The 22,731-nt window shown below is 35.0% G+C and overlaps 1 protein-coding gene across 15 annotated transcripts in view; it reads left to right on the top strand.

Moving 5' to 3' along the window:
• The window catches only part of MBNL3 (muscleblind like splicing regulator 3), a 124,361-nt gene that overhangs the window by 66,746 nt on the left and 34,884 nt on the right, over nt 1-22,731 (top strand). The window contains exon 1 of one of the 15 annotated variants that reach the window (XM_059679390.1): nt 18,865-19,009. The exons of 13 other annotated variants lie outside the window; for them this stretch is intronic. In XM_059679390.1, coding sequence (XP_059535373.1) covers nt 18,983-19,009 — 27 coding nt within the window. In that variant the 5' untranslated portion in view covers nt 18,865-18,982. Of the gene's footprint in view, nt 1-18,864; nt 19,010-22,731 lie in introns of those variants that run through there. One more of the 15 variants, XM_059679393.1, reaches the window with a different exon arrangement.

The raw sequence follows: 22,731 nt of genomic DNA on the forward strand, positions 1-22,731 counted from the left end.
GGTAATCCATTGATTTCCCAACCAATATATTTAGCCCTACAGATATTTTATGTATATACATGCAAATATGTACATACCTACTATTAATTTTTTACACAAATAGTAGCATATTGTTCTCCTTGCATCTTTTAGTTAAAAATATTAAAAGTAAAAGGATGAGGAAAGATAATACCATGAAGACATTGATCAAAAGAAACCTTGAGGTGCTATATTTATCTTAAATAAAATTGCACACTGATATTGGGCTCTAGTTAGTAACTCTGTTACTCACAGACAATGTAAATACTCTATGTAGATGCTAGGGTTCAACAAATAAGTGACTATATAATAGGTAAAGGTAGCCAAGTTTCTTACCATCAGAAACAAATAATTAAAAATAAGGAAAGGGGAAGACTAGAATGAATCTTGTGATATGGATTTAAGTGGAAACATCAATATGAACTCATCTTTAATTTAATCTGTATATAGGCATACAAGTGTAGAAATAGATCTAGATGTGTGTATATTCATGGATTAGTATGTTTGATTATATTTTCTAGCTCTGTCTTAGGACAACCTAAAAGCAATGACACCCCAATAGTAATAAACATACCTAGCTCCCAGATCCTGGTTTCTAATACTATTCTTCAATAAAGAAACTAGGGCTCCTGGGAGTAATGGATGCTTCTGGATCAGTAGAGGACAAATGCAAGGTGAATCTGTAATGCTCTGTGCCAGGAATTAAGGAAATTCTCAAAAAGATTGGAGCATGACAAGAGATACAGGAGCCAATCTGAAGGAGATCCCAAAGACCAATACATCAAGATCATGAAAGATAAAGAAAGACTGAGGAACTGTCACAGATTGGAGGAAACATGGCAAGTAAATACAATGTGAGATCCTACAATAGAAAGGATATTAGGGGGAAATTTGTGAAATTTAAATAAGGTTTTTATTTTAGTTAACAATATTGTAATAGAGTTAATTTCCTGGTTTTGATAACAGTGCTATGTATGGTATGTAAGTTGTTGACATTACAGGAATTTGAGTGAATGGTATGCAGGGGCTCTCTGTAGTAGTTTTGCAATCTTTTGTAAGTCTAAACTTATTTTAAAATAAAATGTTTTTAAAAGTTAGCTTTTTTAGTCTTACATGTGTATCTCCTGTACTTTAATGCTCGGAAATAGTGGGGTGTTGTTTTTTTCCATTTTTTTCTTCTTTTTTGAAAACTTCGGGCATGGTAAGGAGAAAACTCTCAAACTCATAAAATGACTGATTCTGCAACTGCCCCCATCTAGCTGGATGAGTCAGACAATGAAATAGATAAGAAAGCATTCATATCCATAACAGCATTTCACAAACCTAGCTAATCAAGAATTTTGACTTTAGAAGGAAGACCATTCAGTTTAGATGATTACCATGTAAGAAACTGGAGATAGTGAGGAAGAGGCACTTGCCGAAAGTCACGTAAGCAGTTATCACAAGAGCTTGAGGACTCCTGTGTTCTTTTAGTCATGTTAGTGTTTCTTTTTCCCTGTGAAGAAGGAAATGGGGTAAACAGAAACTGGGCTATTGTTTAATAAACAAAAAGCATCTGACTTTTACACTGCCTGTCAAGTTTTGTTGCTTTCCTTCACATTTTGTACTTTGAAAAGGGTGAAAAGCCAACTTTCTCTTTCCTAATGCCTCCTTCGCTTATTGTTTCATGATAGTGTAGTTAGATTAACACGTTAAGGTTTCATATTTAGAAGTTTGACAATCATTTGTGCTATTAACTTTGACAAGGAAGAAAAGAGGCAAGGTGCTCTTTATTTTTAGACAAAGTTATCCAAATGAGTGATAATAAGCTTTGTCTAATTGCTGAGAGTCAGAACACTGAGCTATCTCTACTCCTTTATCCATTCTTCTACCTAAACCCTGCTTTGTTGAGTTAGCCAGCCAAAATTGGGGATTCTAACTAGCTGTGTACCGTAAACATCTTCATTGCATGAAAGTCTTTGATGTCTGATTTTGTTATATACTCATTAGAATAATGCTATGGTGAGCTAGAGGGGTACCTGTCACAGGTCAGCTGCAAATATTGTAGTAGCAGCAGCCCATTATGGGTCAAATATTGTTGTTTTATGGGAGCATAGCTCAACATCTTTTCTCTCCTCCTTGAGGCCAAGTTTGCTATTGGCTACCTGGTGAGAAAGGACCTGTGATATGGTCAGTATTAAGATTGATGCTTTGCTATAGGAACCCCATTTAGAATGAGATATCTGAATATCTCAAGTTTGAGAACTGTCTACTATTTCTCAATTCTTTTGCTTCAAAGAAACTCTTACATGTTAGGGAAATATATGTGATTCTACTTGATTATTAAATAAATTCTTTCCGTGTTGCATAGCTTTATGAAGTAAATATATATATATATATATATTTTTTCTCTATTTTAAGTTTTTGTGACATGTGGATAAGGTACTTCTGTGCATCTGGAAATAGCAATTAGCTCTTCTAGGAATGTAACTTTATTAATAGAACATCATTTACTTACTGTTCTTTTTGCTCTCACAGATGAGGTTTCTGCTTATAACATCCCTGAGGTTACCCTGTTTTCCTCTATCTCAGTCTTCTGCTTGATTGGTGACCTATAGGGTTATATATTCCAGGGCAAATTAGCTGTCTGTTATTTCCTTGTTATCTCTAAATAATCTTTTCATTTTATTTTTAATTTAAATTCTTTATTGTTGAAAGTATTACATATGTCTTCTTTCCCCCCATTGACCTTTCCCCAGCTGCTCCTACCACCAAGCACATCAGTCTTTGGTTTCTTAAATTTGCTTTTTTGTTGCTGCTGCTGTGTAATCCAAATTTACAATCCTGCTTGGGTTTTCAATGCTTTCTTGTGTTCTTGATATTGTTTTCTTAAAAGTAAATAAATGATTCCATTTGTTTTTTAACCTTTTATTTTCTAAATAATATCCACTATTTGGATTTAACCATGTTGTTTCTAGAGTTAACTTATCTTTTCAATGTTTTTCATGATGAGTCTGTATAATATTGCCTAGTGTCATGTCTTATCTGTTATTTATTGAAGTAGATATATGTATGTGTCTATAGGATTCATCAATTTGGGGCATAGGTATTTAAATGTATGCTTTAAATTGGATTTTTTTTCTCTTACAACTGGGGATATGTGTTTTTATTAAAACTCAAATTTTTATTTACCCACTGGAAATTTGCAGAAAAGAAATCAGCCTTTAATTCTTATCCATGTTCTTATGGGTAGACATTGGATAGTAAAAACAGTTTCTACATTCTAAAAGCCATCCATTACTTGAAAATATAGAGTCCACAGAGATATAACTGTTAAATATGACAAATTTCCTAACCGAAGACATAGGCTCTGTGTCATCCATGATTTACTAGCTAACTGTATTGCAGTAAGGCTTTAAAGTCTGCCTTTAGCATGCAGAAATGCAAACAAAAGTTTTGTTGTCTATGTCTTTAAGCCCTTCACCCATCTTTCATGTGTCTAGGTATTATGAGTAGGCTGTGTTGTAGTATCAATCATCTCTTACTCATTTTTAAATACTTTTGGAGGCTATATGTTTTAAAATGACATATTTTTATGACCACATTGTCACATTGCCTTAACAATTTTTGTTCACTTTATTTTGGAAAGAGAGCAATACTGAAGTAACAATTTGAAGCTATTTGTATCTTCAAGAGCTCTGTGTTTTTATGTTAAATATTTGATGAACACCTATCCCAGAAGTTGTTTTTCTGTTGTTAATGTTTATGCTTATCACATGCTCCATTAAATGAACTTACAAATTTTCCAGCTTTTGTAAAAACATAATCTCTAGTGTTTTTGCAATTTCCTGGATATTTCACTTTCTATTAGTAAGGAAAGCATTTTATATAGAAACAATTTCATTCTTACTTTAAAAACAAATGAAAAATTTGTTTTTATTTTGCTAGTACTCACTGGAGAAAGGATTTATTTTCCCAAATTTATTGAGATATAATTGACATGTAATGTTGTGTATGTTTAGGGTGTACAATGTCATAATTTTATACAAGTATATATTTTAAATGATTAGCACAATTAGGTTAGTTAACACCTCTCTCACCTCAAATAATTACCATTTCTATTTTTGTGGTGAGAACATTTAAGATCCACTCTCTTAGCAATTTTCAAGTGTATAATACAGTATTATTCAGTCTAGTCACCCTGCTATATAATAGATCCCCAGAACTTGTTTTGGAAGTTTGTACACTCTAATATCTCCCCATTTTCCCAATACCCAGCCCCTGGTAACCTCCATTTTACTCTATTTCTAAGTTCAGCTGTTTTAGATATCTCATGTAAGTGGTGTCATCAGTATTTGCCTTTCTGTGTCTAGCTTACTTCACTTAGCATAATGGCCTAAGGTACATCCATGTCACAAAGGACAATAATCCCTTCTTTCATGTGGCTGAATAATATTCCATTGTATATATTTTGGGCTATTGTATAATTTTTTCAAGAAGCTTTAGAAGTATTCTTGATAGGTGCCTCTTTCTTGTGTGAAATATAGACATAACAATGAAAATATATAAAATGAAGCATGGTATCAGCAAGTGGCATAAACATAGCAAATGTTGCCTTGTGAAAATAGATTTAACAAGGGCTCCTTATGTGGTTTTTAGCAAGTCATGGGAACCCTACCACCTCTGTTTCTCTTCATACAAGGGCAAGAAGCAGTACTCAATTTGTAGGACTATTGATTATAGACAAGGATTTATAAATGTCAGGGTTCATTTAATGCTGAAAGTCCTGTTAAATCCATTCAGATTTCTATATACATTCAATTCCCCAAAGAAATGATTCATTCAGCAACATTTATTAAAATCTATTACTTGTTAGGCACAGGGTTCAGTATTGTGCAGAATACAACATTATGGAAGACATGGTCCGTGTCTGACCTCTTAGTATGAAGCTGTTTGTGTTATTTGCCATAAACCAGGTACAAACTAACTGCCAAAAGAGTCCAAGGGGAGAGGCAGGGGCTGGGATTACATAAAGCTGTGGTGATTAAAGATGCAATCATATAAGAGGTGCTGTTTGAGGTATTCTTTGAAAGAGGGATAGGAAGATATTCCGGGCAGTTGGGACACACTGAACAAAGATAGAGGGGGAAATTGTGATGTGTATTCTGGCTGAAACATAGAGCTTTTGTTGGCAGAGAAGTAGCCTCAAAAGTCAGTGATGAGTTTAAATTTTATTTTGTAGCTTTCAGGAACCTGACAATTTTTAGGTGATGACATCATCAGCCTATGTGCAAAATGAATTGGTAGAGCAAAAGAGACTGGCAAGAGTGGGACTTCTGAGATAGCTGTTTAAGTATTGGAAGTATGAAATAAGAATTTAAATTAGGTGGTGGCAGTGGGAAGGGAAAGCCAATGATGGGATTGAGATACTGGTAAAGTCAATGTAGTTAAGTAAGAGGAGGTTGACATTCTATTCCAGTCTACTGCTATTGCGCTCATCTTTATATCCAATCTGCCATACTTATTTCAGTTTCACATTAGATGCTGTCTTGTGTTGCTGTATCTTTTGTGCCTAGTACATGTAGCACATACTAGGATCTTAAAAATTATTTGTTGAATGAAACATGAGCTTAATGAATCATTTTGATGAGGGAAAATAAATATGGGCTCCCTTGTAAGATGCCCAGTCATCTCTACATCTGCATTTTTACTTCCACTCCAAGTTTAGCTTTTACTTAAATATGAATTGAAATTGTATACGCTCATTTGCTGACTTTCCTCATTCAACCACATTTTAACCTAGATTTGATGACCTACACATTGCTTATTTTTGTGAATTTAATTCTGTTCCTTAACATTATAGAAATGTCCTTTGGACAGATGCTGTTTATACTCTCCAAATGTTGCATTTTGGGTGCTTTTATCCTATATATAGATTTTTAAAAATTTTGCTGAGTGGCCATTGTTAAATATTATTTTACAGCAATTAGTATGATAATCTATTAATATTCAAGCATTATTTTTGTCTTAAAATGTTTAAAATTAAATTTTACAGCAGATGGCTAGCTTGCAAATCAAGGTATTCTTGGAAGCCTGGTTAGTGCTAATAAGGTTATTTTGAGTCAAGTATAATAAAATTATAATCTTCAGAAAAGGGTTTTGTGTAAAAGGTGACTGCCTGGTCCAATAAAAATATTTTTAAAGTTTAATTACTAGCTATTGTTCTGAATGCCCAGTGAAATTTTCAAGGCCCAATAAGTTTAATCATAGAAAGGCAAAGAATAATTATCATAGAATAATGTCAAAGGCATTGACATTTATAAATAAACTTAACTAGAACCCTCAATAACTAGAAATTAATCCAAATAATCTGCTTTTTAAAAAAAATGAGACAATAAGAAATGGGAAAGGAATTTCAAGATGCTGTTTTTTAAGTGCCCTCTGAACTTATCAGGTACATCTTGGAGTTCATGCAATCAGTTCAATCTCTTATACCTTTTTCATCTTCATCTCCATTTCTGAATAGTGATTTTTGTTTTTCAGAAGAGATGACCCTGAGGACTTGGGTGCAGTCCTTAGTAATCAAGATATGATTCAGGTTTGGGTAACTGACTCTACTTTCAGACACAGGAAAGGTACCTGGAACATTATAGAAAAATGTTTCCATAAAGAAAGGAACTTAAACTTGGCTATTGCAAATAATGCTGCAATGGGCATAGGAGTGCATATATTCTTTCGAATTAATGTTTTGGGTTCCTTCAGATATAGCCCCATCAGTAGATGAGTGTATAAAAAAGCTGTTGTACATTTATACAATGGAATACTTGTTGGTCCTAAAAAAGAAAGAAATCTTATCTTTTGTGACAGCATGAATGGACCTGAAGAGTATTATGCTAAGTGAAATAATTCAGTCAGAAAAAGATAAATAGCATATGATTTCACTTATATGTGGAATCTAATGAACAAAATAAACTAACAAACAAAATAGAAACAGACTCATAGATAAAGAGAACAGACTGACAACTCTCAGAAAGGAGGAGGTTTGGAGGCTGGGTGAAAAAGGTGAAGGGACTAAGCAAAAAAAAACAACAACATTCAAACACAGACAACAGTATAGTGATTACCAGAGGGAAAGAAGGGTGGGCTAGGTAGAAGAGGATAAAGAGGGATACATGGTGATGCAAAGAGACTTGACTTTAGGTGGTGAACACACAATGCAATATACAGATGTTATATTATAGAATTGTACACTTGAAATATATAATTTTATTAACCAATGTACTCCAATACATTCACTAAAATTTTAAAAAGAAACTTAAAATTATCTGAATATTTAGCAGCATTTAACTGTAATTAATATTTTTCTTTATTGACTAACCTATTACATATGTGTCCTTATCCTCCCATTGCCTCCCCACCCACTCCCTGCTCATGCCCTCACCCTCCTAGTGTCGGTGTCCATTGGTTATGCTTATATGCATGCATACAAGCCCTTTGGTTTATCTCTCCCCCTTACCCTCACCCTCGCCTGACTTCCCTCTGAGGGTTGAGGATCTGATCAATGCTTCTCTGTCTCTGGATCTGTTTTTGTTCATCAGTTTATGTTGTTCATTATATTCCACAAATGAGTGAGATCATGTGATACTTATCTTTCTCTGACTTGTTTCGCTTAGCGTAATGCTCTCCAGTTGCATCCATGCTGTTGTAAATGGTAGGAGTTCCTTCTTTTTTACAGCAGCATAGTATTCCATTGTGCAGATGTACCACAGTTTTTCAATCCACTCATCTACTGATGGGCACTTAGGCTGTTTCCAAATCTTAGCTATTGTAAATTTTGCTGCTATGAACATAGGGGTGTATATATCTTTTCTGATTGGTGTTTCTAGTTTCATGGGATATATTCCTAGAAGTGGGATCACTGGGTCAAATGGGAGTTCCATTTTTAGTTTTTTGAGGAAACTCCATACTGTTCTCCACAGTGGCTGCACCAGTCTGCATTCCAACCAGCAGTGCCTAATGGTTCCTTTTTCTCTGCATCCTCGCCAGCACTTGTCATTTATTGATTTACTGATGATAGCCATTCTGACAGGTGTGAGATGGTACCTCGTTGTCATTTTGATTTGCATCTCTCTGATGATCAGTGACTTTGAGCATATTTTCATATGTCTCTTGGCCTTCTGTATGTCCTCTTTCAAAAAGAATCTATTTAGGTCCTTTGCTCATGTTTTGATTGGGTTGTTTATCTTCCTTTTGTTAAGTTGTATGAGTTCCCTATAAATGTTGGAGATTAAACTCTTATCAGAGATAACATTGACAAATATGTTCTCCCATGCAGTGGGCTTTCTTGTTGTTTTGTTGATGGCTTTTTTTGCTATGCAGAAGCTGTGATGATGATAATAATGAAGATGATGATGTCATTAATATTTTTAATCAGTAACATATGTAATAGGCTACTGACAGCTAAAACTAAACCAAGACTCTAATTTTTCCCAAATTTTAAAGACCTCACTCAAATGGCACATGACATTTACTCCATCTTTGAAGTTTTAGTGGTAAAACATATTTAGTCATATTTTACTTATTTCACCCTCAATTTTCCCACTAGAAAAACATAAGGAAAAAAAATGACATTACTTCTAAGTCAGAGATTGTAGAGAAAAAGGAAAGAAAGACAGAAAGAGAGGAGAGAAAACCAAAAGAAAGCCAGACAGGAAAGGAAAAGAAGGAAAGGAGAGAGGAGAGAGAGAGAGAGAGAGAGAGAGAGAGAGAGAGAGAGAGAGAGAGAGAGAGAAGGAAGAAGGAAGGAAGGAAGGAAGGAAGGAAGGAAGGAAGGAAGGAAGGAAGGAAGGGAGGGAGGGAGGAAGGAAGGAAGGAAGGAAGGAAGGAAGGAAGGAAGGAAGGAAGGAAGGAAGGAAGTTGGGAGACACCTACTGAGAAAAGCTTTTCATTTTGAAATACTTCAGCTCCAATAATAATGTATTTGAAATGAAACCAGAATGGTGTAATGAGTAAAATAACATACTAATGAAGTTATAAAGGAAGTTAAAAGGAAATGATAAAGAAAGTGAGACTCCCCAGAGAGAGAATTATTTATGCCATCATTATCACACATTTTCCTCTATAAACTCCTCATCTCTTCTTGAAGCAAAAATAAAGATATGTGATTAATTATGGCTCAGAGATATATCATTGTTCCTATGAAACTTGCTCCTCCTCCTCAATAGAACCATTAAATGTACCACACATCATCTTTGATTTCTACCCCATGGTTTTTCTTTGATTTCTGTCCCTACTAGTAGGTCAAGTGCTAGAGCCCCTTCCAGCAACATTCTTCATGTCTCTGCAATTGCAGGAGAGATAAGATAGGTAAACTCCTTGTGGGCAAACTCTGTATCCTGTTCTTCTTTATGTCTTCCACAGTATCAGTAGTCATTTCACAGAGAGGTGCTTATTAACCAATATGCTTTCTTTCATCTGGCAGTAAGAACAATGCAATTCAATATTATTGTTGCTAGAAATCTCTGAGCTAAATTTCCTGCCCAGCTAAAGCAATTCACCTTAGTCTAGATTTTTTAATGTATTTTTATATAGTTGTTGCTATTGTCCTGTCTCACTCTTACTATTCAGGTTTATGAAAATGATCTTCTTGAAAAGGCATCTTTCTTGTAAGTTATTTTCGAGCTCTTCTGGAAGAATGTAGTTGCATAACTAGTGAGAGAGCAAGGGAGCAAGGGAAGGAGATAATTCTGTTTCTGAATTTCTGTATTGCAGGTATTTCAGTAATGCAAACTGGGGGCTTTGGTGTTCATAGGCTTCAGCGATACTCAGAAGTAAACAAGTGCTGCTGAGACTACTCTTACTACATAAATAAAAGAATAACTCATACTTGGATCTTCCTATATTTAGTTGTTTTCTTTACAATTAAAAGGACATAGTGATATATGAAATGTATTGTTTTCTTATTGCATCCCTGCAGGGTACAACTGATGAACTTTGGATTCAGTGCTAGCTTTGAGGTCTGGGAATCTATCAGTACTTCAGCTTCTGTTTGTCTATGCTGAAATGCCATGATCCGCACTGTGTTGTTTGCTTAGTTGATGTGAAAAGCATTTTCCTCTTAGCTTGTCTTTTTCCAGATATTATTTTGGAGAACGAGGAGAAGGGATAATGCTTACAATCGAGTAGGGTTTCTGCAGTGAGTAAAAGTATTAATTTATTGGAAAGCTGAGGAGACTTTACTACACAATCTTTTTTATTTGCTTAAATTTGGGCATATAGCAATCATTTAGAAAAACACTCTGGGGAAGTTTATAGAGTAAATATAGTCAACATAGCATACAAAGCTCTTATATATTTAACTTTATAACTAATACCACTCACTAATTTGTAAACAGAAAATGAATGTTTTTGAGGAGTAATAGAGTTTTGAGAATCCCTGTCTTTTTTTTTTTTTACATGACTTGAATTGGCCTTATTTTATACTAGTGTTCTGGTGCACAGATTTGTGCACATTCAAAGGAAATTAATTAGAAGAAATATTTTAATATCACTATTCATCCTTTCTCTATAATAGAAGTGTCAACCAAATTCACGATCGACAATGACAAATCGAAACACACATGTGCAATTGGTGCCAGCAAGAGGTTTATATGTATGGCACATGCACAAGTCAACTTAGCTATATATATATATATATATATATATATATATATATATATATATATATATATATATATATAAACTTGCTCAATTAGACTTGCTTTTTCATTTAGCTAAACTTTTTCCAGCCCAGGAAAGCACCCCAACTTTTCTTTCAGGTAATTGTTAGCAACACGGCAGTAAACATCAACATGAACAGATTATTATTGTAGATCATGCAGGGAGAACAAAGGTTTAAATAATTAACTGTAGCAGTGTTTGACTATATTCTGCACAGTGAGAAAACCTGAAGTCATTTTCAAGTTCCACCATTTCTTACTTCTTTTTAGTCGGGTCAAGTTTCTAAACTTTCTAAATCTCCATTTTCCAGCTAATGAAAAGAAAATAAGATTCCACTGAGTCTCCTATTTATAACATATTTATAATATGTTATATATTAGTTTTTATCAATACAAATATGTGTATGTACATATATATCACATATTCAAACATATTACACATTTATATGAGTCAATATTGGCTTCTAAGATGTTGGCATAATGAGATAAAAATTTAAAAAAAGGAAAAATTAGTTCAAAAACTTATAAACCATTTTATAATGAAGTTCAATTTTAATATTTCACCAATTTATATAAATATTTAAAATATCTTTGCTATAATTAATTACTTGTTAGTATTTTAAGCACCATTAACATCTTCTCTTATTGTCTATTATTTGTTTGACTTTATCCTCCTAATTTTCCAGGAAAAATGACTTGCCCGATTTCTTTCTATCATTTTAATGTTGTAAATAAAATATAACAGCAGTTTGGCAAAGTAAAACATTCAAAATGTACCAACCAAAAAGTGTGTTGCTCCAAACCTTTTCATAAATAGAAATTACTTTAAATGTTTAGTCATTATGTTTCTAAAGTGAATTTTCATTATGAGAGAACTTAAAGGAAGAAGCTTGTGATGGTAGACATGTGTCTCTTGATTAGATAAACGGGTCTCCCTAAGTAAGCACTGGCTCATTGCCAGTTGAAAAGGGAGCAATAATTCTTTTATCTTTTCAGTTATTTGCAAGGATAAGATTAAAGCCTGAATCTGCTTTTTTATCCTCTGCTATTTCACCTATCATACCACTGAGCTGTGGGAGCAACAACTGTTTAACAATATCCAGTTCTAAGAAGAGAAGTGTCCTTGGCTCTTTAACATTGTATATAAGTTCCCCCTCTAGGCACATGATAATTCACATTACTCACAATATCAAGAATTTCTCATATATAATGCATTACTTTTGTGGAGAGGTAAAGTGGTAAAACATAGTTTGCAATCTGTTATGTTTTAATAATTCATAGCAACAATTTTAGTTCTTTTTAAAAGAATTAATAAAGAGAAATAGGTATAATATTTTGTACTGATTTTATTTTCAAAACATACTAAATTTCCCTTTTTATTTGTTCAAAGTACCTCTGAAATATTTAGGGACTGAAATTATTCCTAGAAAAATTGTTGAACAGAATTGGAAAATAACTTAGCCATGATCTAAAGGTAATCAGAATCCAAGGCACTTAAATCCCAGTCTTGCACTCTTTCTAATAAAATCCTGAAGTCAAAGTATGAATAGCCTGTAACCTGATTCTAAACAGTTGATTCATTTCAACACTGGATTTCTTATTATTGTTATTTTCCCTATCACATTGTCTTTAAAAGTATAAGTACACTTTTGAGTTCTACATGCCCAACTGTGCAGTCACTTATAAAATTCAGGTTTCCAACTATCCTCAGCAAGTATCTATAACACTTTGTTTTTAAAAAGCTGTGGGAAAACCTAAATGATAAATTATATTGAATGGAATTGATGTGTTTATATTATTAAAATGTTTACCTGATGTATCCAGATATTGATTTGTATTTGAAATCTTTAGATTTATATACTTACCTCCAAATAAATTTGCAATATAGAAAAGAAAATGAACATAACTCTTGCTCATATCCTACTTTTTAAGTACTGAAAAAGTCAAACCCTAGTTCCCAGGCCTGCAAATCATCATCCTACTTTGCACCATCTCACAGTATGTACATTCTCTGGTCATTTAAATCAAATCTCCACTACTACTGAGCTGTTGTCGTGTAGTCTTTTGTGAGGTGGTGTGTGTAGTGTTTGTGAATTCTTATTTGCCTGTGCTCTTAGTGGAATGACATGCTTGAGAAGAACACTCCATACTATTATGTGATACAGTTCATCTTTTGTCATTGTTTTCTCTCTGCTTTGTGATAGTGTGAAGCTACAGCACTCAAGACATTTGAGGTCTGAGTAAATCTTCCAAATGACACTACTGTTTTTAAGAGTCTTTTTTAGCATGGTAATGAGAATCACAAAATGTACACAACCAACTATTTTAATGAGTTCCACTTCCATCTGTTCTCTATGTCCATCAGGTTTTGCTGGACTGTTCTTTTGTCAGGTCATGGTTGTTTGTGTTTCAACTCTCATAACCCAACTCCTGATAATATGACAATGCTTCTCCCAAACCAACTGGCAAAATTCTATTGTGCAAACAGTTATAAAAGCTGCGCTAAGAGAGGACAGGTTTGTACTAATTGTTCTGCTTCAGTAAGGATGAAAGTCTTAATACATATAAAGCATTTTGAACAGTGCCCAGCACATGGCAATGCACAATAAAGTTACCTGTAATTATTCAGGTGTATGTGCCGTAAAAAAAATGGACATTCAGTTACCTTGTCTTACTTGTTTTCAAGTCACCCAAGATCCCTAGATACTTAACAAAACATTTCATTTTTCATAAATGTATCTTAAAAAGCTTCTGGACATACCTAACAGCCAGTTAATATGAAATAATCTTAGAGGGAAACTAGTGGCCCAGACAGTAGAAATATTTGAACTAGCTCATTCCTCAGTTTAGTTAATGTCAAAGTATTATGAGGTAATTGTGTACTGGTTAGGAATGTGAGCTCCAGGTCCAGAGCACCTCAGTTCCAATCCCTCCTCTGCTACATTAGATCTGTCAGCTTGCCTGTGTTTCTTTAATTCTCTGTGTCTCAGTTCCTCAGTAAAACACTGAGCACCTAAGGTTGTTTATTGTGAAAATTAAATGAAGTAATGCAAATAAGGCACTTTGATCAGTGCCTAGCACATGATAAATACTAAATAATAAATAATAAAGTCCGTTGCTATTACTGAAGTGGATGTGGTGTGAAAAAAAGGGGAAACCATTTCACAAAGTTATATAAGGTCCTTAAAGGGGTTTTGTCATTATGACCACTTTCAAGATATTAATGGAAAATACAATCTTATGGAGGCCTCAACCTGGTCTTTAAATATGTGTCAGCAATTGTCACATGCCAAGTACATGTGCTAAAACTGTATATACAATTATTCTCCAGCACACTCATAAATGGTAAGAATTAGTTCACTTCTAAAGGTCATTTGACCTTATATACTAGAGTCTACTATATAAAGTCAATGTAAAACATGAAACAAAATAAAATAAATTACAGTCTCCAGTTATATTTAGTAGAAAAATAACTGGAAAAGATTGGCACAGTGATTTTTATACTATCTAGTTTATTTCATTGTGTCACTTTATAAAATACTAGAGGCCCAGTGCACGAATTCATGCACCAGTGGGGTTCCTTGGCCTGGCCTGCAGGATCAGGCCAAAACTGGCTCTCCAACATCCCCTGAGGGGTCCCAGATTTAGAGAGGGCACAGGCCATGCTGAGGGACCCAACCGGTGCGTGATCAGGGGCTGGGGAGGGATGAGGGAGGTTGGCCAGCTGGGGAGGGACTGTGGGAAGCCTCTAGGGTATGTCCGGCCCATCTTGCTCAATCCTGATTAGCCAGACCCCAGCAGCAAGCTAACCTACTGGCCGGAGTGTCTGCCCATTGGTGGTCAGTGCACATCACAGTGAGCAGTTGAGCAGGCTTAGCATATCATTAGCATATTATTACACTTTGATTGGTTGAATGGCCAACGAGATGACTGGACACTTAGCATATTAAGCTTTTATTATATAGGATTTTTTTCTAGAATTAAATATTATTTGCCTTATATAAAAGACATAAATGGACACTTTTTATTTTTCAAAAAGACGTTTTCTGAGGTTTCCTAATTTTAAGGGAAGGCAAATGAAGCTAGAATAAATCTGTTTTATTTTATTTTTTCCTCACTAAAATAAGGAGTCTACCAATCAAAAGGCACCAATTAGACTATCACTATGACCCTTGAAACTTTTTTTGGTTAATATAGAGGGTATGTTTTCAAAGAACACAACATCTCTACAAGTGCACTATTCTCCCAATAACTTTTGTTCCAACTGTTGAAACTGACTTGAGGAGTTCAAATGGACAGATTTTAAAATTACTAATTAACTTTTTCCTGTTCTTTGCTTTGCTTTATTTTTTTCCTTGTTTTAGATTTGGAGATAGGCATTCTCTGGTAGAGATCATATTTCATATTCTTCTCTGTAAAGATATGAGACTTTATGGTTGAGGGATTGATTTATTTTAAAACATAAAGCCTCCACTTATCATTTTATCTTCTTTAAACTAACCCCATTTCTAGTCACATTGTTTGTGGATAGCCTTGTTTAAGTTCTTTAAATACCAGGAACAGTTTCATCATCATCAAATATTAACTTCTCACTGAAAGCAGGTGAGCTTAACAAGGTTACTATTTGCTAAGTTAGACTGAGACAGGATAATATTAAAATACATATATTTTTAAAAGTAATCTCAGTACTTTTATCTAGAACTTTGTCAGTTCTGTTCAAATCCCTGAAACACATCCTGGATGAAACTTAATATACTTGGTAGATATTCAGGCCAAGCAGAATAGATCTTTATTTTTAAAAGAAAAAGAATTTGTATCAGTAAATTGCTCTTCTTATGTCTGGAGAACAAAACAAACAGTAAGTTGGCCTAATTTTCAGATGCTTTTAAAAAGACTCCCTGGGCTAAAAACACCACTTCACTTTATTTAAATACACAATGCATTTGGAGTTTTGAGCTTTTCCTTTTTTGGGGGGGTGGGCTGGGGGGGAGATAGGGATATTTGTCCGATACTCTAAAATGCCTACATTTTTTAATGACAAATTAGCACAAAGATTTCAGTAAGACTTTTGGTAATAAAAATATCTTATCATTAACAAAATGTAGATGTAGTCTGTGCCTCAAAATATTTTAATGGCAGTCCACGTCACCAAGTAAAACTTTCTGCTTATAAATTGTATATTTGGTGTTGGGTAGGAATATGAGGAAAATGCTTATTTTAAAGTGGATACATTTTGCTCTGTTTGGGGTTTGAAACATGATTTCATACTTATGAATTTAGCCAGATCCTATAAACAGCCATTTTTATATCCTGCTTTTAAATTTCTTTATCTGAAAGAAGATTTATGTTTAGCAAAGGAGGGACTGATTTTCATCTTTGTGCCACTAATTTAAAAATGCAGAGGTAAATCAATAACTATATCTGCCCTTTATATAACCTCTGGGAGGAGGGTTACATGTCTGGCTATAGAGTTGTAATTATTTAATTTATTATTAGCAGCATACTGAGATCTGCAAAGATAAATTGTTTAAATATGAAAAATAATCATTGCATTTCTCACCTTATACTCTCCTCCTTATAAGTTTATACCCTCCTCCTCATAACTTTATTTTTATAGAGACAGGAAATTTAATTTTGCCAAGTGGAAACCCCAAGGTTTAAGATGAGTGCAAAGTTAAGACCCTTAGGAATTGAGGGGATTGCCAAATACATTCTTACTTCCCAAGTTTTAGTGCAGTTAGAACTCACTTGAGACCCTTAAGTCATGGAAAACCTAAGCTAACTGGCATGGGTTCAAGGGACAGAAGTTAGATTGTAGGAAATCCAGCTAGACAGATAAGACTCAAAGTTGAAACTTCAGAAGTTGCCTAAGAAACATTCAAATAAAAGAAGAAAGCTCCAGCAGTCATATGGAAATATCTAACAAAACTTATAGCTTTGGCAAGGGGTGTTGCGAAGATAACTGTGGGATCTGCCTTTGTAGCAATCATAGGCAAACTCTCCATTTTGTTAACTTTTGAGAAATCAAGTAGGCAGATGATCTAATAATGTCGTTTTGTTACAAAGTTGATGGGGAGGGGGGTGGGAAACTGATTCCTCGCCAGGGCCACTATCTCTGTGGAGTTAGCATGTTTTCCCCATGTCTCTGTGGCTATTCTTTGGGTCCTCTGGTTTCCTTCACATCCCAAAGATGTGCATGTGAGGTGAATTGGGGGAAATGGGGTATCTAAATTGTCCCAGTCTGAGTGAGTGGAGAATGTTAGTGCCCCTGTGATAGAAGGGTGCCCTGTCCAGGGTGAGTCCCACCTTGTGCCCAGAGCTTCTGGGAGAGGATCTGGCCACCCACAACCTTGAACTAAAATAAGTGGGCGGGAAAACAATTCCCTTACTTGTTTTGATTCATCTTTCTTATATGTATGTATAGCCCCATTTATTTCCATGTTTAGTATTAGAAGTGTTTTGGGGTTTTTATTTAGAAGTTTGATGATGTTTTTGTGACCAGAAATATGCCATAGGAAAAGAACTCGTGTTTATATAAATTAGCCTCTGATAAAATTGGTTTCCTTATATGTCATTTCACTTAAAGGTTCCGTTTCCAAGAACCTATTGACAATGTTAAGTGAGAACTTACTGTAGAAGCAAAAATAGTAAGTGCCATTTCAATGGAAGATCCATTTCTTTGGAGTTCACTATATTTTCTCATTTAGAAGAGAAAGAGAAGTTAAAAATATGAAGGAACACTAACTTGACTCATAAAATGCCACAAGGTTTGGTATGAGTTTGAGTAGGAGGGAATTGAATTAGATCGGTATTTTTATGAAGATACTTTAATGAGATATGTTAAAAGGTGGTAAAAAGAGGGATGGGTGTCTCGGTTGGAGCGTCATCCCACACACCAAAAGGTTGTATGTTTGATTCTGGGTCAGGTAACATACCTAGGTTGTGGGTTCGAACCTGTTCAGGTAGCGTATGGAAAGCAACCAATCGATATTTCTCTCTGACATCAATGTTTCTCTCTCCCTTCCTCTCTCTCTAAAATCAGTAAATCCCTCAGTGAGGGTAAAAGAAGAAAAGAGGGATGGTTTGTGTGATTAAACTATGTTGGGAAATGCTGAGTTAACAAAAGTAAGCAGGTTTCTTTACTGTAGGACATATGAGAGAGAACCTTTACTATGCTCTGGTGTGATATCAGACTACAAGAGAGGGATATAGTTTGCCATTTCTTATAAGTATTTAACCAGGAAACTCAGTTTTTGAGGCTTATTGGGAATAGAGGTCTGTGGTACACACTCTGGCAAATGCTGGACTAAATGATCTCTAAGAGCCTTTCCAGCTTTACTATTTAATATTTCTGTGACCTATTGTCTACTATCATATAAACTTCCTCAGTTAAGTACCATTTCATTCTTTCTGATAGAACTAATTCTGAATCTTTAATAATTCCAAAAGAGGAGTTTGCATTCTTAATAAATAAAAAATAATTTCAGGATTATGACTAGAAACTGATTCTGAAATGTCCAAAATTGCCACTTTTGTGATATATATATATTCTGTAATGTGGAGCTATTATAGATTGCCATTTTCCTGAATATATTATTTTGCTCATTAGAATTAACCATGCCCCCCTGCTTCTCTCTGTCTTTTAATATTCACAATCAAGGGTTGACTGGAAAAAAATATGCACATAATGGCTATTCATTGTCATTTTTACATGTTTTGAATAAGTATCTGCATAGATCTTATGTGTGCATAGAGAAACATAATGCTTAAGCAGTCATTTTCCTGGGCTTCGATAGATGACTGTTGCTTGAATTTGAGTATTCCACAGACAGAGCTGAAGAAAAAAAATGTTAATCTGCCCTCCTCACCCCCAGACACATATGTAAAAACCTTAAAAACATAAAAGCCTACTTTTCCTGTAATAATTCATATATTCAAAACTTTTGTATAAATTTAGAGTCAGTAGTTAGGCGTGGTGGTCACTCACCATGCCTGTCTTATCCTAACCTAAAGGAGGAGCTCTGGGCAGGCATCAAAGTCATTTGAATATACACTTGCACCACTCTGGGTGGGAAAGCTGAGTGGCTGACAGGATTGGGAGGGAGCCCTGTGAAGCTTTCTGTGGGAGGAGCCATGGAATAAAAAACTGCTTTCCCCAACAGTCTACTTCCTTAAATTCCTTGTAGCTGGTCAGGTAAGCTGGGACTGAGAGTGCCTTCTGGTTTGCTCTGGGCAACTGAAGCCCAAGTAGAACCCAGACTGATTCCATGGAGAGGGCTTCTTACAACTTTAAGGTAAAGGGGGTAAATTGAGTTTTGGAGAGTTTGACTCTATTTAGCTCAACTCACCAGGGTAGAAGAAAAAATAGGGAGAGGGTTGATAGATAATATATTGTATTAAGCATACTTATACTAAAAAGTTATTTGTTTATCTGAAATTCAAATTTGATCAGGAGTCCTGTATTTTCATTTGATAAATTTGGCAACCCTAGATAGGATTCTAATCAGAAGCCCTAGCTGGGAAGAAAGGGTGCAAGTAGCTGGTGTCCTCTTTGCCCTTGTTCTAAATCGCTGTGGTAGGTGACTGGATGGGGTGTGCAGAAAAGAGAAGTGAGGGAACCCTATGGGCAGGAGATTTGACTGACTCTTGGTCAAGATACCCTTTTATGTTATTTCATAACAAATTCTATGTAGTAAGTGAATTTTGAAGTTGCATGATTTTATGTGTATTTTATTTCTTAGAGTAAAACATTGAATGTCATGATTTTTCTTTCCTTTTTTTGCTATATTTTAATGACATTTTATGTTGCTGCCATCAACTACTTTAAAGGCAACTTCCATGACTATTTAGCATCAGAAATGCTTTCTGACTTTTGGTAACTTAATACAAGTGTAATTCAATTGTCTCTGGGTTTTAATTTGATTCTGGCTGGCTATTTGGAAACAGATGATGCATTCTTGGGGAGCTTATTATTGAACAGATATTCAGTTAATATTTTTCTAAAGTGATTGAAGGTGTTTTATTAAATTAGGGGAAATTGGGGAGGGGGCAGGAAGCATATATGGGGTATTGGTGAGGCAGGCTTGGTTTCACTGTGAACAGCAACTATGGTATTTATTTATTTGCCCTTCAAAAATTTCAGTGAAAATTTTAAGGTCATGATTATTTGAAAATAAATGTTTGATGTGAATGCAGCTGGATATGTGTCTTGAAGTACAGGGGGACATATTTCTTTTAAGAAGTCAGTATATGCAGCTGGATATGTGTCTTGAAGTACAGGGGGACATATTTCTTTTAAGAAGTCAGTATATGCAATAGAGATACACAAGGAGGCCCCACCTATGTAATTATCCCCAAACCAGGTATTCCACCTTTGTCCAATAGCTTATGGGAATTTGACTTGCAACTTGTTGAGAGAAATGTGGGGTGGAAGTGCAGCAGTTTGAGAAGGCAGTTTATTCTAAACCAACCCTGGACTTTCAGTGCTCCCCCTAGGCAGGCCCAGATGCTCTGTAACTATGAATCTTTTGTAGGTTCCTTTATTCGCCTTTGTGGGGTCCTGTTTCCTGGGGGTTCCTGTGACCACAGACCCCTGCAATTAGACCAGAGTTGGTGTCTGTATACTTTGTGGATTCTTGACATTTCTGGTTCAGTTATACTGAATTACCAGAATTTTTCAGCCATATGGTCACATACATCTCTGAGTATATATTCATTGCAAAAAAGATATAAATTAGTTATTTTCTGGGGCTGCATAGGATAACGGTTCATTTGGAACAGACAACCAGGAACAACCTTGGTCGTGTGTTGGCTATGATTCTCCTCTTGGAGCAAGATAAAAGAACTGATTAAAGGAAATAGTAAGAGAAAGAATTAGGCTTCTAAGGCAGACTTAGTGTAAGGCCTTGTAAGATTATTTTTACAAAGTTTATTCATTCAATCAGCAAACTTTTATGGAGTGGTCACTATTAACCAGGCACAGAAACATTCCTGGAGATTCAAAGATGAGGAAGATATAGTCCTGCCTTTAGATAAGCTCAAAGTCTAATGGGGAGATAGGCATGCAAACAATTTATCACAGTGTACACAGTGATAAGTACAACCATAAAACTGAGTACAAGGTGCAGCTGGAGTCACAAAAGAGGGAGAGATAAATAGCAATGGGGGTGGGGAGATGGGCTCAGGAAAACTTTTACAGAGGAAGAGTCATTTGAACAGAAAATCCATATTGGGTAGTGAAAATCTGAAAACTTGGCTTCTGTCCTTACTGTGCTGCTTGTTAATTAAGACAAGCCACCTCATCTCTTTCTCCGTAAGATAAAGGTGCACAAGATGTTCTGAAAAATCTGTTTCAGCCCTAAAGGTTGCAATTCTGGTAAACAAGTTATCTTAGTGGGCTATTTCAGAACAATGGTGTGATTGTTGAGCCTATTACTCCCTTCATCTTTTGGAGGTCACAATTTGAAAGCTTTCTTGAGACAGATAGGCAAGAAAATTATTCTGCCCTTCTCCCAGCCTCTTACATATTCAAACTTGGTTTCTGGTTTGCTCCAAAATCATTGCCCTGTATATGTATATCAGTGCTGACTACAGTGGAGGGAGTGTGTACTTGGCTCGCCCTCTTGATGGGGTCTACGTTTAGCCTCATTAATTTTGCCTTCAATATATACAGGAAATGGTTTATTATAGACTTAAAAAATTCTTGTCTGCATCTCAAATTTAAATTAAAACTTGTATGTAAGATTTTAAAAATGCCTTTTGTGCATATGTATCAATATTCATAGATGGTAAAAATATTGGAGGAGAAACTAATACCGATTATATTTATTTTTATAAAGACAGAACTCTAAAAAGAAGAAAGTGGGGAATTTGCCATTCTCACGCTGACATCTGGCTGATAGTTTATGTTGATGTGACTCACTTTTAGTTCTTTCTGATTGTCCCTAGCCTTTAACAGGTCTGTGATGGTTGTAGGAACCCAGCAACCTAGTATGTATGATTTGTAATTTCAAAATTACAAATCTGGCTTCCTCTGAGAGGCCATGTCTCTGCATATAAGTAGTTTTCAGTGGGTTAATATAAAAGCAATAGGATTCTTTCTTTTAATAGATGATCATTTAAATGGGATAACTTTTTTTTCATAGAACAAATCATCTGTTTGTTGCCTTTATTTAACATTTAACCCTTAACTCTTGGTAGTCTCGCAGAGCAGTAAGATATCTCTGATCAAGTTACTATATTTGAGAGGACTTCCCCCTATAATTCCAAATGTATTTGAAAAAGCAAGTCGTTTTTGAAAACAGCTGTTTCTATTAAGAAATTAATTGACAAGGTGTCATTTTCAGCTTCATAAGGCCCTCTTCTTATTCTGATAGAACTTTCTGTCAGGAACATAAAAAGTACATTTCTCAGGATTTTTCTACCACTAAGTATATGGAAAACCTTATATCTGACAGAATCTCCTAGTTCCCAAGACTTAGGGGGGATTTGAATCTCTACAATGCTACATTTTTTCTCTCAGTCAAAGGCTTTGACTGCATTTGTGAAAAGCTTAAAGATAAGAAAGGGAAATAGATTGAATTTTGGAAGTTTTATAAATGCTTTTCAACTTTTCCTTTGTCATCAACTTTTTTGATGCAGACATATTTTGGAAATTTCATTGGCAATTTTCTCCCCCTGCTGCTTTCTGGATGCATTTTCAAAAAGAGTAGATAAGAGAAGGAAGCTGGGAGATTCATAGGTATAGTAGCACTTATTTCAGCAGAGAATCACTTTCCTATTTAATCACTTTGTTATTTTCTTAACTCAGTTACATAGTCTAGACGATAATGGTTTGTTTTTAAGGCCAAATGAAGTGAAAAAAATGAAACTGAGGCTAGCATAAATGTTTTCGCTCTAATATTTTCAATACTTTTAAAAATTATGTGTGTATATGTAGGGGAAGAAGAAAAAGATCTGCATGGCTTGACAGTTCTTTGCTGCTGTTTTTAGTATGTAGTCAGCTCTGCCAGTGGAT

The sequence above is a fragment of the Myotis daubentonii genome, chromosome X, assembly GCF_963259705.1.
Source record: "Myotis daubentonii chromosome X, mMyoDau2.1, whole genome shotgun sequence".
NCBI classification, from domain to species: domain Eukaryota; kingdom Metazoa; phylum Chordata; class Mammalia; order Chiroptera; family Vespertilionidae; genus Myotis; species Myotis daubentonii.